The sequence below is a fragment of the Poecilia reticulata genome, chromosome 16 (assembly GCF_904066995.2).
Source record: "Poecilia reticulata chromosome 16, P_reticulata-male-v2, whole genome shotgun sequence".
Lineage (NCBI taxonomy): Eukaryota > Metazoa > Chordata > Actinopteri > Cyprinodontiformes > Poeciliidae > Poecilia > Poecilia reticulata.
The window spans coordinates 227,439-242,929 of NC_088845.1; the positions used below are offsets into that span (position 1 = coordinate 227,439).

A 15,491-nucleotide genomic window follows, 5' to 3' on the forward strand; every position below is an offset into this window, starting at 1 on the left:
CAGTCAGCGGCCCAGTCAGAGGACCAGTCAGAGGACCAGCAGTCAGAGGACCAGTTAGCGGCCCAGTCAGAGGACCAGTCAGAGGACCAGTCAGAGAACCAGTCAGAGAACCAGTCAGCGGCCCAGTCAGAGGACCAGTCAGAGAACCAGTCAGAGAACCAGTCAGAGGACCAGTCAGCGGCCCAGTCAGAGAACCAGTCAGCGGCCCAGTCAGAGGACCAGTCAGAGGACCAGTCAGAGAACCAGTCAGCGGCCCAGTCAGAGAACCAGTTAGCGGCCCAGTTAGAGGACCAGTCAGCGGCCCAGTCAGAGAACCAGTCAGCGGCCCAGTCAGAGGACCAGTCAGCGGCCCAGTCAGAGGACCAGTCAGAGGACCAGTTAGCGGCCCAGTCAGAGGACCAGTTAGCGGCCCAGTTAGAGGACCAGTCAGCGGCCCAGTCAGAGAACCAGTCAGCGAGTGGACCAGTCAGCGGCCCAGTCAGAGGACCAGTCAGAGGACCAGTTAGCGGCCCAGTCAGAGGACCAGTTAGCGGCCCAGTCAGAGGACCAGTCAGAGGACCAGTCAGCGGCCCAGTCAGAGGACCAGTCAGAGGACCAGTTAGCGGCCCAGTCAGAGGACCAGTTAGCGGCCCAGTCAGAGAACCAGTCAGCGGCCCAGTCAGAGGACCAGTCAGAGGACCAGTCAGAAGACCAGTCAGAGGACCAGTCAGAGGACCAGTTAGCGGCCCAGTTAGTGGCCCAGTCAGAGGACCAGTCAGCGGCCCAGTCAGAGAACCAGTCAGCGGCCCAGTCAGAGGACCAGTCAGAGGACCAGTTAGCGGCCCAGTCAGAGGACCAGTCAGAGGACCAGTCAGAGGACCAGTCAGCGGCCCAGTCAGAGGACCAGTCAGCGGCCCAGTCAGAGGACCAGTCAGAGGACCAGTCAGAGGACCAGTCAGCGGCCCAGTCAGAGGACCAGTCAGAGGACCAGTTAGCGGCCCAGTCAGAGGACCAGTTAGCGGCCCAGTCAGAGGACCAGTCAGCGAGCGGCCCAGTCAGAGGACCAGTTAGCGGCCCAGTCAGAGGACCAGTCAGAGGACCAGTCAGCGGCCCAGTCAGAGGACCAGTCAGAGGCCCAGTCAGAGGACCAGTCAGCGGCCCAGTCAGAGGACCAGTCAGCGGCCCAGTCAGAGAACCAGTCAGCGGCCCAGTCAGAGGACCAGTCAGCGGCCCAGTCAGAGGACCAGTCAGAGGACCAGTTAGCGGCCCAGTCAGTGGCCCAGTCAGCGAGCGGCCCAGTCAGAGGACCAGTCAGCGAGCGGCCCAGTCAGAGGACCAGTCAGCGGCCCAGTCAGAGGACCAGTCAGCGGCCCAGTCAGAGGACCAGTCAGCGGCCCAGTCAGAGGACCAGTCAGCGGCCCAGTCAGAGGACCAGTCAGCGGCCCAGTCAGAGGACCAGTCAGAGGACCAGTCAGAGGACCATTCAGCGGCCCAGTCAGAGGACCAGTCAGCGGCCCAGTCAGAGGACCAGTCAGCGGCCCAGTCAGAGGACCAGTCAGCGGACCAGTCAGAGGACCAGTCAGAGGACCAGTCAGAGGACCAGTCAGCGGACCAGTCAGAGGACCAGTCAGAGGACCAGTCAGCGGCCCAGTCAGAGGACCAGTCAGCGGACCAGTCAGAGGACCAGTCAGCGGCCCAGTCAGAGGACCAGTTAGCGGCCCAGTCAGAGGACCAGTCAGAGGACCAGTCAGAGGACCAGTCAGAGGACTGGTCTGGCTGCTTGGAGGGAAAACAAAGTCTGAGTGGTAAAAATAGAAATATGCCTTTAAGGCCGTCTGGGATGTGGGCGTGACTGAGTGCATCCGCAATCCAATCAGGGAGACTTCCTGTCCCCGGCTCTTTGAAGACCGGATACTTCCTGTCCAGCGTCTCCTCTCAGCTCCACAGGAAGTGATCCGGCTGAGCAAGAAGCAACTTCCTGCTGAAGGAGTCGGAGAGCTTCGCTTCAGATTCACACCGAGACTCTGCTGCTGAATCGAAGCTGGACCAACAGACACTGATGGACTAGAGACACGTGGAGACATGTGGAGACACGTAGAGACATGTAGAGACATGTGGAGACACGTAGAGACACGTGGAGACACGTAGAGACATGTGGAGACACGTGGAGACATGTGGAGACACGTGGAGACACGTAGAGACATGTGGAGACACGTGGAGACATGTGGAGACACGTAGAGACATGTGGAGACACGTAGAGACACGTGGAGACACGTAGAGACATGTGGAGACACGTAGAGACACGTGGAGACACGTGGAGACACGTAGAGACACGTGGAGACACGTAGAGACATGTGGAGACACGCGGAGACATGTGGAGACACGCAGAGACACATGGAGACACGTAGAGACACGCAGAGACACGTAGAGACACGCAGAGACACGTAGAGACACGCAGAGACACGTAGAGACACGCAGAGACACACAGAGACACGTAGAGACACGTAGAGACACGTAGAGACGCAGAGACACGTAGAGACACGTAGAGACACGTAGAGACACGTAGAGACACGTAGAGACGCAGAGACACGTAGAGACACGTGGAGACACGTAGAGACATGTGGAGACACGCGGAGACATGTAGAGACACGTAGAGACGCAGAGACACATAGAGACACGTAGAGACACGCAGAGACACGTAGAGACACGTAGAGACGCAGAGACACATAGAGACACGTAGAGACATGTGGAGACACGCGGAGACATGTAGAGACACGTAGAGACGCAGAGACACATAGAGACACGTAGAGACACGCAGAGACACGTAGAGACACGTAGAGACGCAGAGACACATAGAGACACGTAGAGACACGCAGAGACACGCAGAGACACGCAGAGACACGTAGAGACACATAGAGACGCAGAGACACATAGAGACACGTAGAGACATGTGGAGACACGTAGAGACGCAGAGACACATAGAGACACGTAGAGACACGCAGAGACACATAGAGACACGTAGAGACATGTGGAGACACGTAGAGACGCAGAGACACATAGAGACACGTAGAGACACGTAGAGACATGTGGAGACACGTAGAGACGCAGAGACACATAGAGACACGTAGAGACACGCAGAGACACGTAGAGACACGTAGAGACGCAGAGACACATAGAGACACGTAGAGACATGCAGAGACACGCAGAGACACGTAGAGACACGTAGAGACACGTAGAGACACGTAGAGACGCAGAGACACATAGAGACACGTAGAGACACGTAGAGACACGCAGAGACACGCAGAGACACATAGAGACACATAGAGACACGTAGAGACGCAGAGACACATAGAGACACATAGAGACACGTAGAGACGCAGAGACACATAGAGACACATAGAGACACGTAGAGACGCAGAGACACATAGAGACACGTAGAGACACGCAGAGACACATAGAGACACGTAGAGACACGTGGAAACACGCAGACACGCAGAGACATGTGGAGACACGTAGAGACACGTAGAGACACGCAGAGACATGCCGTCTCTGATATTCTGTGAGCAGCTGAGAACTTGAAGCTTCTTAAATATGAACACATTTAGTTTCATGATGTCATCAGGAGAACCAGCCAATCACAGATCAGATGCTGATAACAGATAAATGAAGGAGGAGCCAAAACTTTATCCAGACGAACAGAAAGTGAAGTTGTCTTTGGACAAAGATCAACGATCTAGAGTTATGGATCTAGAGCTATAGACCTAGAGCTATAACCTAGAGATATAGATCTATAGTTATTGATCTATAGTTATATAAATATAACTATAGATCTAGATTTATAGTTCTAGTGCTATAGATCTATAGTTATAGATCTAGAGTTCTAGACTAACAAGTCAGGCTAAATAGGGGGAGGAAGAAAATGTCTATCATCAGATTTAAACTGAGCTTTTAGTTAGCATTCCAAGTTAGCAACCAGAACCGGACTGGACCGACCAGACCCAGACAGGAATGGACCAGAAACAGACTGGACTGAACCAGACTGAACTGGACAGAACCGGACTGGAATGGACCAGACTGGACCGACCAGAACCGGATTGCTTACAGTGTGTAAACTGGATGTGTTGGTCCAGTTCAGTATCAGAACATCTCTGGTTCTGATTGGTCGGCTCTATTGTTTATCTGCTGGCTTCAGAACCGGCCCAGTTGGATCCCAGTTAAAGCTCTGGGTGGAGCAGCAGGATTCCCCTGCGAGGCGTGTTTGTTTCCTCCACCTCGGCTGCTGGCCGGGTGGGATCGTTACCGAGTCATGATCAGACGTTAAGCCTCGATCGGCCCAGCTAGAACCCAGCCGGGTCAGCGTCAGAACCCGGCTGGAAGGTTCTGGTTTCTGCTTCCTCCAGGAAGTGGGTCCATTGGTGGAAGGGGACCCATCAGCTTGGATCCCAGATGTTTGTCAGAACCGAAGCATGTGGGTTCAATCAGCGGCCGGACCCTGCAGCGGCCGAGTGGCGTTCAAACGCGACCCAAAAGTCAGACGTTTCAGCGTTCGGATCATTTATGCGAAGCTCCAGCGTACAGAAAGTCGACCCGGTTCCATCGGACTGTGGGTTCAAACATCATCCGTTTTGGTTGGCTGGTTTGCTCCTGGTCTGGAGGGAAACCGCAGAGTCCACCAGGCTCTCCCACTTTCTCCTGCTGGACTCCCCGCTTCCTCCCTGCAGGGTGGAGTCAGGTGGGGGGTTGCTGCAGGAAATGAGCTCAGAGTTTCTGTCAGCTGCACAGGAAGCGACCGTCCTCCTGTGTTCAGATGTCGGCGCTCCTGCAGGAAGCTGCGGGTGAAAACGGCGCGGCTTCCTTCCTGCGGCGGCCCGTCTGCGGGGCGGGAGGAAACCCGAACGCAGGGCGGCGGATTCCTCCCGCAGGTCCGACATCAACGCCAAAATAAGCCCCTCAAAGTCTGGGTTCTGCTCAGCTATCCTGAATGATTCCCTCCGATTCATTATCAATAATTTACAGAAACATGGACAGGAGTCGCCGTTTTCAGAGCAAATCAAGTGAAGAAGCAAAAACCTTCTGAATTATTACAAAATAAAAATAAATTAGAACTGAAAAGCTACTTAAAACATTTACTTTCCCTTAATAACGACCTGAAAATTTAAAATTAACTGAGTCATATTTGACCAAGTCACTAACAAAAAAGTTGCTAGTTTTGTGGCCGATTGCATTTGGAACGCCGTCTGACAGAACCGGGCCGATCCGGTCCAGTAAACTGGAGATTCAGTTTTTGATCAGATGATCAGAGTAGAACGCTGAAAGGTCTGACCTCCGGGCCGTACTTGAACGCCACACGGTGCTGCAGCAACCCTCCCATCGGGTTACCATGGTAACAGACCAGCAAACTAATCGGCTTTTGTTTTGGTTAAGAGTTGGCGAAAAGAAAAATGGTGGAAATCTTTGGAAATGAAACAATCAAACCGTTAAATGTCTTAGTTTTGGTAAATAAATAAGAATTACTGTTAAAGTTTTGAGATCGGTGACTTTTTCTGACGCACCAACAATGGAAACATCTGTGAACGTTCAGCATTTACCCAACAGTAAACCAGTAAAACCAGTAAAACCAGTAAAACCAGCGCCAACCTGCACAGCTTCAGCCAGACTCCGTCTCTGTCCGTCCACCAGGACGAAGGGACGAGTTTTCTCCAGGAAGGGACGTCTCTGTCTGTCCGCACCTTAAAGACACAGAGCGGGACCCTGAGTGACTCCCATTCAAATATGTGGATTTTTAAGATGTCAACAGAAAAACATGAAGAAGTTAATTTATTCCAGTTGTTAAAACTGGATCATTCCAGCAAATAAAAACCCAAATTGTCAGAAAATTTAAATATTCTGTTCTGTCCGACATAACTGGACAGAAGTCCAGCAGACGTTGACCTTAAGAAGCCGTTTGGTCACAGAGGGATGCATCCAAACACATTCATGGAAAGTTGAGTGGAAGGAAGAGTGTTGTGGAAAAAGTTTCATCAGCAGCTGGAAGCCGCAGTCGGCAAAATACCAGAAAGAAACACGAAATGACTCACATTAGGCTGAGGCTTATTTACCAAAGTCAACTAACTGGCAAAAATATTTTTATTTATTTACAAAGCACCTGTAAAATAATTTATCTAAACCATAAGCATATTTAACATTTCCATGTTTTTTAAATTAGCTTTTTTTGATAAAATGGAGTTAATAAAAATGTAAATTTGCTTGTTCTGATTATTTCCTGTAGTTTCCTGATGGTTTGACCTTTAACCTCCCTACCGGTCAGAGCTGCGTCCATCTGGACCTCCGCAGACAGAACCGCTCCGTCCTGCGGTGCGTTCAGGGACCGGCAGACCATGAACGCCGCACGGCCGCCCAGCAGCAGCAGCACCAGCGGCAGCGGCGGTCCGGCGGCGCCGCTCATCCTCTCTGTGTCACCGGAAACCGGCAACAGGTTGCCGCTGTCCGCCGTGCGAGGCTCTCCTGTCCCGCTCCGGTTACCTCCCGGTGTCGGAGCTCCGGGAAAGGCTCCACCAGGACTCCATGGCGCCTCTGTTCCCAGTGAGAGCCCGATAAGACCGAACCGAGCGGGTCAGGGCTCCGGACTACCAGCGGGACCGTTTGTCGGTCCCGTTAATGCGGCGGGACTCCCGCCCTGTTCCCGAACTGCGTAGTTTCTGGTAAAACTGCAGCTTTCTGGGAGGAACTGCGGAAAGGACCAACAGAACCGGTTCGGTTTCAGGCTGGTAGCTCCGTCCGGACTCACGAACTTCTTTCTGTACGAATTAAAATCAGTGAAGGCGACTCATAATAGGACACCGGAACACCCGTGTTAATACCGGGAGCTAACGAAGACGTCATCCCGCTGAGTGAAGCTACGCGCCACACACCGGACATGCTGAACGTTACCCATCAAAATAAGAGCACCACACACTTTACTAAATCTGTTTTCAGCCCCTGAGCAGCATTAAACAAGTTTTTAATCTGTTTTAGAAATTTAACGCAAAATGTCGTTTATTTTTTTAACTAATGTTATGGAAAAATGTTGAAGCATTAAACTTTTAAATACCTTTTACTTTGGAAACCAACCGGAAGCAGTATTTAAACGCCCGTTGAGATGATTAAAATGTTGTATGTTGGTGTAATAATATTTACACACCCACCGGACAACTTTGACTCAGGCGCCTCTTCATCTGAGATCAGACCTGAGAATGGGATGGATCATTATCTGTGCCACATAAAGACAAATACTCTGCAATAAATACTTACTCTAGGTGCCACAATGTGGCAAAATACATGTTTTATATTTTTATATATATATTCTGTCTTATCTGAATGTAAAACATTATGAGGGAAAGTTGTTCATTATCTTGCCGTATTTAAATATGTAACAAATATGTCTTTATTCAGATGTTTTATTTAAATATATTTATTTTTTCCCCACATTGTCATAATTTCTGTATTTCAGCCTAAATATTTATTTTCAGATCCTTCATGTTTCTGCTTTTAAGTTGAGAAACTACACAATCAATAATTTGCTTCCATAATTTGGGTTATTTAGGGGTAAAAAATGGAGTTTATTATTTAAAGTCCTGTCTTCACCATGTTATTAATTCACTATAAATATCACAGTTCCAAACTAACGGTTGATGTTAGCAGTTTGGAAGCTAAGTCTTTAACTTCACACTAAATATTTAGTCAGAAAGCTAAACATTAAGGTTGAAGCTAAATGTTGGTTTACAAACAAAATATTTGGCTCCAAATTTAACTTCAAATTAAACATTTAACCACAGATCTAGTTGGCAAGCTAAAAGGTAAACCTCATACTAAACACTTAGTTATCAAACTAAATATTTAGTTCCAACCTGAATATTGAGTTCAAATCTACAGGTCAGACTAAATATTTGGTAACTCCTCTGTTTTTTCTTTACGTAAAGCTAACTGTTGGTGTTAGTGTGACGGCCACTCGGCGCCCGGTCCTGGTGCAGGCAGGCGGTGGCGGGATGGCGGCCACCGGTTAAGGTGTGATGGTTTCCAGGCTGAAATGATGTGCAGCAGCTGCTGAAGGCGGGCTGCAGGTCTGGAATCAGATCCCAGCCGGCTGCAGCAGAAGCAGCAGGATTAGCGGCTGCTGAGGTCAGCGGCGGGTCAGAGGAACAATCTGATCCAGAGTCAGTTGGGATGAGGATGAAGCAGCGCTGCACGTGCTGCGGCGGACCAGCTGCGGGGCGCCACGCTGCGGGTGCCATGCTGCGGGCGTCACGCTGCGGGCGCCATGCTGCGGCAGATCAGCTGCGGGGCGCCACGCTGCGGGTGCCATGCTGCGGGTGCCATGCTGCGGCGGATCAGCTGCGGGGCGCCACGCTGCGGGCGCCACGCTTCGGGCGTCACGCTGCGGGCGCCACGCTGCGGGTGCCATGCTGCGGGTGCCATGCTGCGGGCGTCACGCTGCGGGCGTCACGCTGCGGGCGCCATGCTGCGGGCGCCATGCTGCGGCAGATCAGCTGCGGGGCGCCACGCTGCGGGTGCCATGCTGCGGGTGCCATGCTGCGGCGGATCAGCTGCGGGGCGCCACGCTGCGGGCGCCACGCTTCGGGCGTCACGCTGCGGGCGCCACGCTGCGGGTGCCATGCTGCGGGTGCCATGCTGCGGGCGTCACGCTGCGGGCGTCACGCTGCGGGCGCCATGCTGCGGCGGACCAGCTGCGGGGCGCCACGCTGCGGGTGCCATGCTGCGGGCGTCACGCTGCGGGCGCCATGCTGCGGCAGATCAGCTGCGGGGCGCCACGCTGCGGGTGCCATGCTGCGGGTGCCATGCTGCGGCGGATCAGCTGCGGGGCGCCACGCTGCGGGCGCCACGCTTCGGGCGTCACGCTGCGGGCGTCACGCTGCGGGCGTCACGCTTCGGGCGCCACGCTGCGGGCGTCACGCTGCGGGCGCCATGCTGCGGCGGATCAGCTGTGGGCGCCACGCTTCGGGCGTCACGCTGCGGGCGTCACGCTGCGAGCGCCATGCTGCGGCGGATCAGCTGTGGGCGCCACGCTTCGGTCGGCGGTAATCACATCACGTGGTCAAACCTGGGCAGCAGCAGAAAGAGGAGCAGTCAACTCTTCCTCTTCCTCCATGAGCGGCGCAGTCTGAGTCTAAAAGTATTCATACACCACCAAACTGCAGAGTTCTGCTCCGCTTCCCGCAGAGGACCAAGATGCATGAGAGAACACATGGCAGCATCATGCCGTGGGACAGGTGGGTGGGGCTGAATGAGAACATTCTGGGCACAGACCCTGCAGGAGAGCTGACTGGGGTCAAGGGTCACCTTCCTGCAGAACAACAACTACAAACAAACAGCCAGAGAGAGATGAGTGGCCTAGTCAAAGCCCAGCCCTGAGCCTATTTGTGGCAGGGCTGAACTGATGTTCAGAGACGTTCTCCATGTTTTCCTAAGAAATAAGGAAAAGTTCAGTTGGTGTGAAGACGCTGAACTCAGATCAGACCAGATCTGCCGTTTTATTGCATTATTGACTCATTTGCTGTTTGTTCTGAAGAGCCTCTTAAATATGGCTGACATTCCAGGGAAAGTTGTCGTTCTTCCAGATGATTTTCTTTGCATCACATTTATCTCCGGTTTCCGTCTCCGGACATGTAGGAGGAGGTGGCGTTTTATTTGGGACGATGAACGTTAGTGAGAGCGTCTCCAGGCGGATCCCCGGCTAGCGGCTAGCCGCTAGCGTAGTGAGTCGCCTCCTGGTCTGAGGCATCCTGCCGGGGATGACGAAGGACACGGCGCCCCCACCTGGTCAGGCGCTGAAACATCTGCAGGCAGAGAGCAGAAGAAGAAGCTGGAGTACTGTCAATGGCACACTGCAAAAAACTAACAGCAATAATTTAGTTTATTTAGAAAGTCATAGACAAAAAATGTGGCTGTTCGTTTTTCAAAGTCTTAGTTCGATCATTTTGTTCCTACATTTATAAATGTCAGAGCTGCAGACTCAATATTTAGCTTTCAAATTAAACATTTAATTAGGAGGTAAAATATTTAGTTAGGGTTAAATGTTATCTAAGTATTTAATTCCAAACTAAATATTTATTTTCCAAATCAAATATGTTAAATATTAATCTAAATATTTAGAGAGCAAGCCCATTAAATATCTATCTCAGGTTTTTCTCTACGACGTGCAATAAACCAAATTATTACTGTTAGGTTTTTACAGTGTTACTGTCTGACAGACTGAAGGGGGACAACATGCTCACCGTCCCCGTCCTCCGTCCTCGGCTGATGTGCGTCCTCCTGTTGGGGGACGACAGCCGTCTGTGGAGCTGCAGGTTGTAGAGGAACAAGACGCGCTTCTTCTCCCTCTGCACAGACAGACAGGTGGACAGAGAGACAGAAAGACAGGTGGACAAAGAGACAGGTGGACAGAGAGACAGACAGGTGGACAGAGAGACAGACAGGTGGACAGAGAGACAGACAGGTGGACAGAGAGGCAGACAGGTGGACAGAGAGACAGACAGGTGGACAGAGAGACAGACAGGTGGACAGAGAGACAGACAGGTGGACAGAGAGGCAGACAGGTGGACAGAGAGACAGACAGGTGGACAGAGAGGCAGACAGAGAGACAGACAGGTGGACAGAGAGACAGACAGGTGGACAGACAGACAGACAGACAGACAGACAGACAGACAGACAGGTTTCTGTCTTGTCCCATGTCTCTGCGTCCTCCCTCTAGTTACATATAGTTTGTAATGATGAGCTCAGGTGCTGCAGGTGTTTTTACCTTCGGGTTGTAGAAAGCTGCGATGACGCGCCGCAGGCGGTTGGTGTAAACCTGGACGCAGCTGAACAGCGCCACCACCAGGACACAACCCACACAGCTGGCATACACTTCAAAGGGCAGGCGGGACGGGGGGGACACGCATGCTGAGGAGGAGGAAGTGAGTTCAGATGAAAACGGTTCCTGCTCTTCGCAGTCTGCAGAGGGAGGAAGCTGTCGCCCCCTGCTGGGTGAATGTGTGTCCAACACCCTGCAGGCTGCAGATCACCAGCAGAAAAACCAGTTTAAACAGGGCCAGTACCAGTTCAGACCACAGGGCCAATTCAAATCCGCTTCAGTTCAATATGATTCAGTTCAATATGATTCAGTTCAATATGAATCAGTTCAATATGATTCAGTTCAATATGATTCAGTTCAATATGATTCAGTTCAATATGAATCAGTTCAATATGATTCAGTTCAATATGATTCAGTTCAATATGATTCAGTTCAATATGAATCAGTTCAATATGATTCAGTTCAATATGATTCAGTTCAATATGATTCAGTTCAAAATGAATCAGTTCAATATGATTCAGTTCAATATGATTCAGTTCAATATGATTCAGTTCAAAATGAATCAGTTCAATATGATTCAGTTCAATATGATTCAGTTCAATATGATTCAGTTCATTATGAATCAGTTCAAAATGAATCAGTTCAATATGAATCAGTTCAAAATGAATCAGTTCAATATAATTCAGTTTAATATGAATCAGTTCAATATGAATCAGTTCAATATGAATCAGTTCAATATGAATCAGTTCAATATGATTCAGTTCAATATGATTCAGTTCAATATGAATCAGTTCAATCCAATTCAGTTCAATATGATTCAGTTCAATATGATTCAGTTCAATATGATTCAGTTCAATATGATTCAGTTCAATATGATTCAGTTCAATATGATTCAGTTCAATATGATTCAGTTCAATATGAATCAGTTCAATATGATTCAGTTCAATATGATTCAGTTCAATATGATTCAGTTCAAAATGAATCAGTTCAATATGATTCAGTTCAATATGATTCAGTTCAATATGATTCAGTTCAAATGAATCAGTTCAATATGATTCAGTTCAATATGATTCAGTTCAATATGATTCAGTTCAATATGAATCAGTTCAAAATGAATCAGTTCAATATGAATCAGTTCAAAATGAATCAGTTCAATATAATTCAGTTTAATATGAATCAGTTCAATATGAATCAGTTCAATATGAATCAGTTCAAAATGAATCAGTTCAATATGATTCAGTTCAATATGACTCAGTTCAATATGATTCAGTTCAAAATGAATCAGTTCAATATGATTCAGTTCAATATGATTCAGTTCATTATGAATCAGTTCAAAATGAATCAGTTCAATATGAATCAGTTCAATATGAATCAGTTCAAAATGAATCAGTTCAATATAATTCAGTTTAATATGAATCAGTTCAATATGAATCAGTTCAATATGAATCAGTTCAAAATGAATCAGTTCAATATGACTCAGTTCAATATGATTCAGTTCAATATGAATCAGTTCAATCCAATTCAGTTCAATATGATTCAGTTCAATATGATTCAGTTCAATATGAATCAGTTCAATATGAATCAGTTCAATATGAATCAGTTCAAAATGAATCAGTCCAATATGATTCAGTTCAATATGATTCAGTTCAATATGAATCAGTTCAAAATGAATCAGTTCAATATGATTCAGTTCAATATGAATCAGTTCAATATGAATCAGTTCAATATGATTCCGTTCAAAATGAATCAGTTCAATATGATTCAGTTTAATATGAATCAGTTCAATATGATTCAGTTCAATATGAATCAGTTCAAAATGAATCAGTTCAATATGATTCAGTTCAATATGAATCAATTCAATATGAATCACTTCAATATGAATCACTTCAATATGATTCAGTTCAATATGATTCAGTTCAATATGAATCAGTTCAATATGATTCACTTCAATATGATTCACTTCAATATGATTCAGTTCAATATGATTCAGTTCAATATGATTCAGTTCAAAATGAATCAGTTCAATATGATTCAGTTCAATATGATTCAGTTCAATATGATTCAGTTCAAAATGAATCAGTTCAATATGATTCAGTTCAATATGATTCAGTTCAATATGATTCAGTTCAAAATGAATCAGTTCAATATGATTCAGTTCAATATGATTCAGTTCAATATGATTCAGTTCAAAATGAATCAGTTCAATATGATTCAGTTCAATATGATTCAGTTCAATATGATTCAGTTCATTATGAATCAGTTCAAAATGAATCAGTTCAATATGAATCAGTTCAAAATGAATCAGTTCAATATGAATCAATTCAATATGAATCAGTTCAATATGAATCAGTTCAATATGAATCAGTTCAAAATGAATCAGTTCAATATGATTCAGTTCAATATGATTCAGTTCAATATGAATCAGTTCAATCCAATTCAGTTCAATATGATTCAGTTCAATATGATTCAGTTCAATATGAATCAGTTCAATATGATTCAGTTCAATATGATTCAGTTCAATATGATTCAGTTCAATATGATTCAGTTCAATATGAATCAGTTCAATATGATTCAGTTCAATATGATTCAGTTCAATATGATTCAGTTCAATATGATTCAGTTCAATATGATTCAGTTCAATATGAATCAGTTCAATATGATTCAGTTCAATATGATTCAGTTCAATATGATTCAGTTCAAAATGAATCAGTTCAATATGATTCAGTTCAATATGATTCAGTTCAATATGATTCAGTTCAATATGAATCAGTTCAAAATGAATCAGTTCAATATGAATCAGTTCAAAATGAATCAGTTCAATATAATTCAGTTTAATATGAATCAGTTCAATATGAATCAGTTCAATATGAATCAGTTCAAAATGAATCAGTTCAATATGATTCAGTTCAATATGATTCAGTTCAATATGATTCAGTTCAAAATGAATCAGTTCAATATGATTCAGTTCAATATGATTCAGTTCATTATGAATCAGTTCAAAATGAATCAGTTCAATATGAATCAGTTCAAAATGAATCAGTTCAATATAATTCAGTTTAATATGAATCAGTTCAATATGAATCAGTTCAATATGAATCAGTTCAAAATGAATCAGTTCAATATGATTCAGTTCAATATGATTCAGTTCAATATGAATCAGTTCAATCCAATTCAGTTCAATATGATTCAGTTCAATATGATTCAGTTCAATATGAATCAGTTCAATATGAATCAGTTCAATATGAATCAGTTCAAAATGAATCAGTCCAATATGATTCAGTTCAATATGATTCAGTTCAATATGAATCAGTTCAAAATGAATCAGTTCAATATGATTCAGTTCAATATTAATCAGTTCAATATGAATCAGTTCAATATGATTCAGTTCAAAATGAATCAGTTCAATATGATTCAGTTTAATATGAATCAGTTCAATATGATTCAGTTCAATATGAATCAGTTCAAAATGAATCAGTTCATATGATTCAGTTCAATATGAATCAATTCAATATGAATCACTTCAATATGAATCACTTCAATATGATTCAGTTCAATATGAATCAGTTCAATATGATTCAGTTCAATATGATTCAGTTCAATATGAATCAGTTCAATATGATTCAGTTCAATATGATTCGCTTCAATATGAATCAGTTCAATATGACTCAGTTCAATATGAATCTGTTCAATGTGAATCAGTTCAATATGATTCAGTTCAATATGAATCAGTTCAATATGATTCAGTTCAATATGATTCAGTTCAAAATGAATCAGTTCAATATGATTCAGTTCAATGATTCAGTTCAATATGAATCAGTTCAATATGAATCAGTTCAAAATGAATCCAGTCCAATATGATTCAGTTCAATATGATTCAGTTCAATATGAAATCAGTTCAAAATGAATCAGTTCAATATGATTCAGTTCAATATGAATCAGTTCAATATGAATCAGTTCAATATGATTCCGTTCAAAATGAATCAGTTCAATATGATTCAGTTTAATATGAATCAGTTCAATATGATTCAGTTCAATATGAATCAATTCAATATGAATCACTTCAATATGAATCACTTCAATATGATTCAGTTCAATATGATTCAGTTCAATATGAATCAGTTCAATATGATTCAGTTCAATATGATTCACTTCAATATATGAATCACTTCAATATGATTCAGTTCAATATGATTCAGTTCAATATGAATTCAGTACAATATGAGTCAGTTCATATGATTCAGTTCAATATGATTCAGTTCAATATGAATCAGTTCAATATGATTCCGTTCAAAATGAATCAGTTCAATATGATTCAGTTTAATATGAATCAGTTCAATATGATTTAGTTCGAATCAGTTCAAAATGAATCAGTTCAATATGATTCAGTTCAATATGAATCAATTCAATATGAATCACTTCAATATGAATCACTTCAATATGATTCAGTTCAATATGATTCAGTTCAATATGAATCAGTTCAATATGATTCACTTCAATATGATTCACTTCAATATGATTCAGTTCAATATGATTCAGTTCAATATGATTCAGTTCAAATGAATCAGTTCAATATGATTCAGTTCAATAATTCAGTTCAATATGATTCAGTTCAAAATGAATCAGTTCAATATGATTCAGTTCAATATGATTCAGTTCAATATGA

The 15,491-nt window shown here is 44.9% G+C and overlaps 1 protein-coding gene and 1 long non-coding RNA gene across 8 annotated transcripts in view; both read right to left on the reverse strand.

Annotated features, from left to right (window-relative positions):
* Window positions 1–6,876, reverse strand: part of adam15 (ADAM metallopeptidase domain 15) — a 30,054-nt gene extending 23,178 nt beyond the window's left edge. For all 7 annotated transcript variants that reach the window (XR_014084008.1, XM_081597590.1, XM_081597589.1 and 4 more), the window contains exons 1-2: window positions 6,280–6,876; window positions 5,617–5,708 (exon numbers count right to left, since the gene is read on the reverse strand). Coding sequence is in view for 6 of the 7 variants with exons in the window: in XM_081597590.1 (XP_081453716.1) it covers window positions 5,617–5,708; window positions 6,280–6,424 (237 nt within the window). In the remaining variant the exon portion in view is untranslated. The remainder of the gene's footprint in view (window positions 1–5,616; window positions 5,709–6,279) is intronic.
* A 2,616-nt stretch (window positions 6,877–9,492) lies between these two features.
* On the reverse strand, window positions 9,493–11,001 carry LOC145547709 (uncharacterized). The gene is made up of 3 exons (XR_014084009.1): window positions 10,775–11,001; window positions 10,251–10,355; window positions 9,493–9,812 (listed from the first exon to the last, which is right to left on the reverse strand). It is a non-coding gene; the product is annotated as an uncharacterized LOC145547709 (long non-coding RNA).
* Window positions 11,002–15,491: the final 4,490 nt, after the last annotated feature.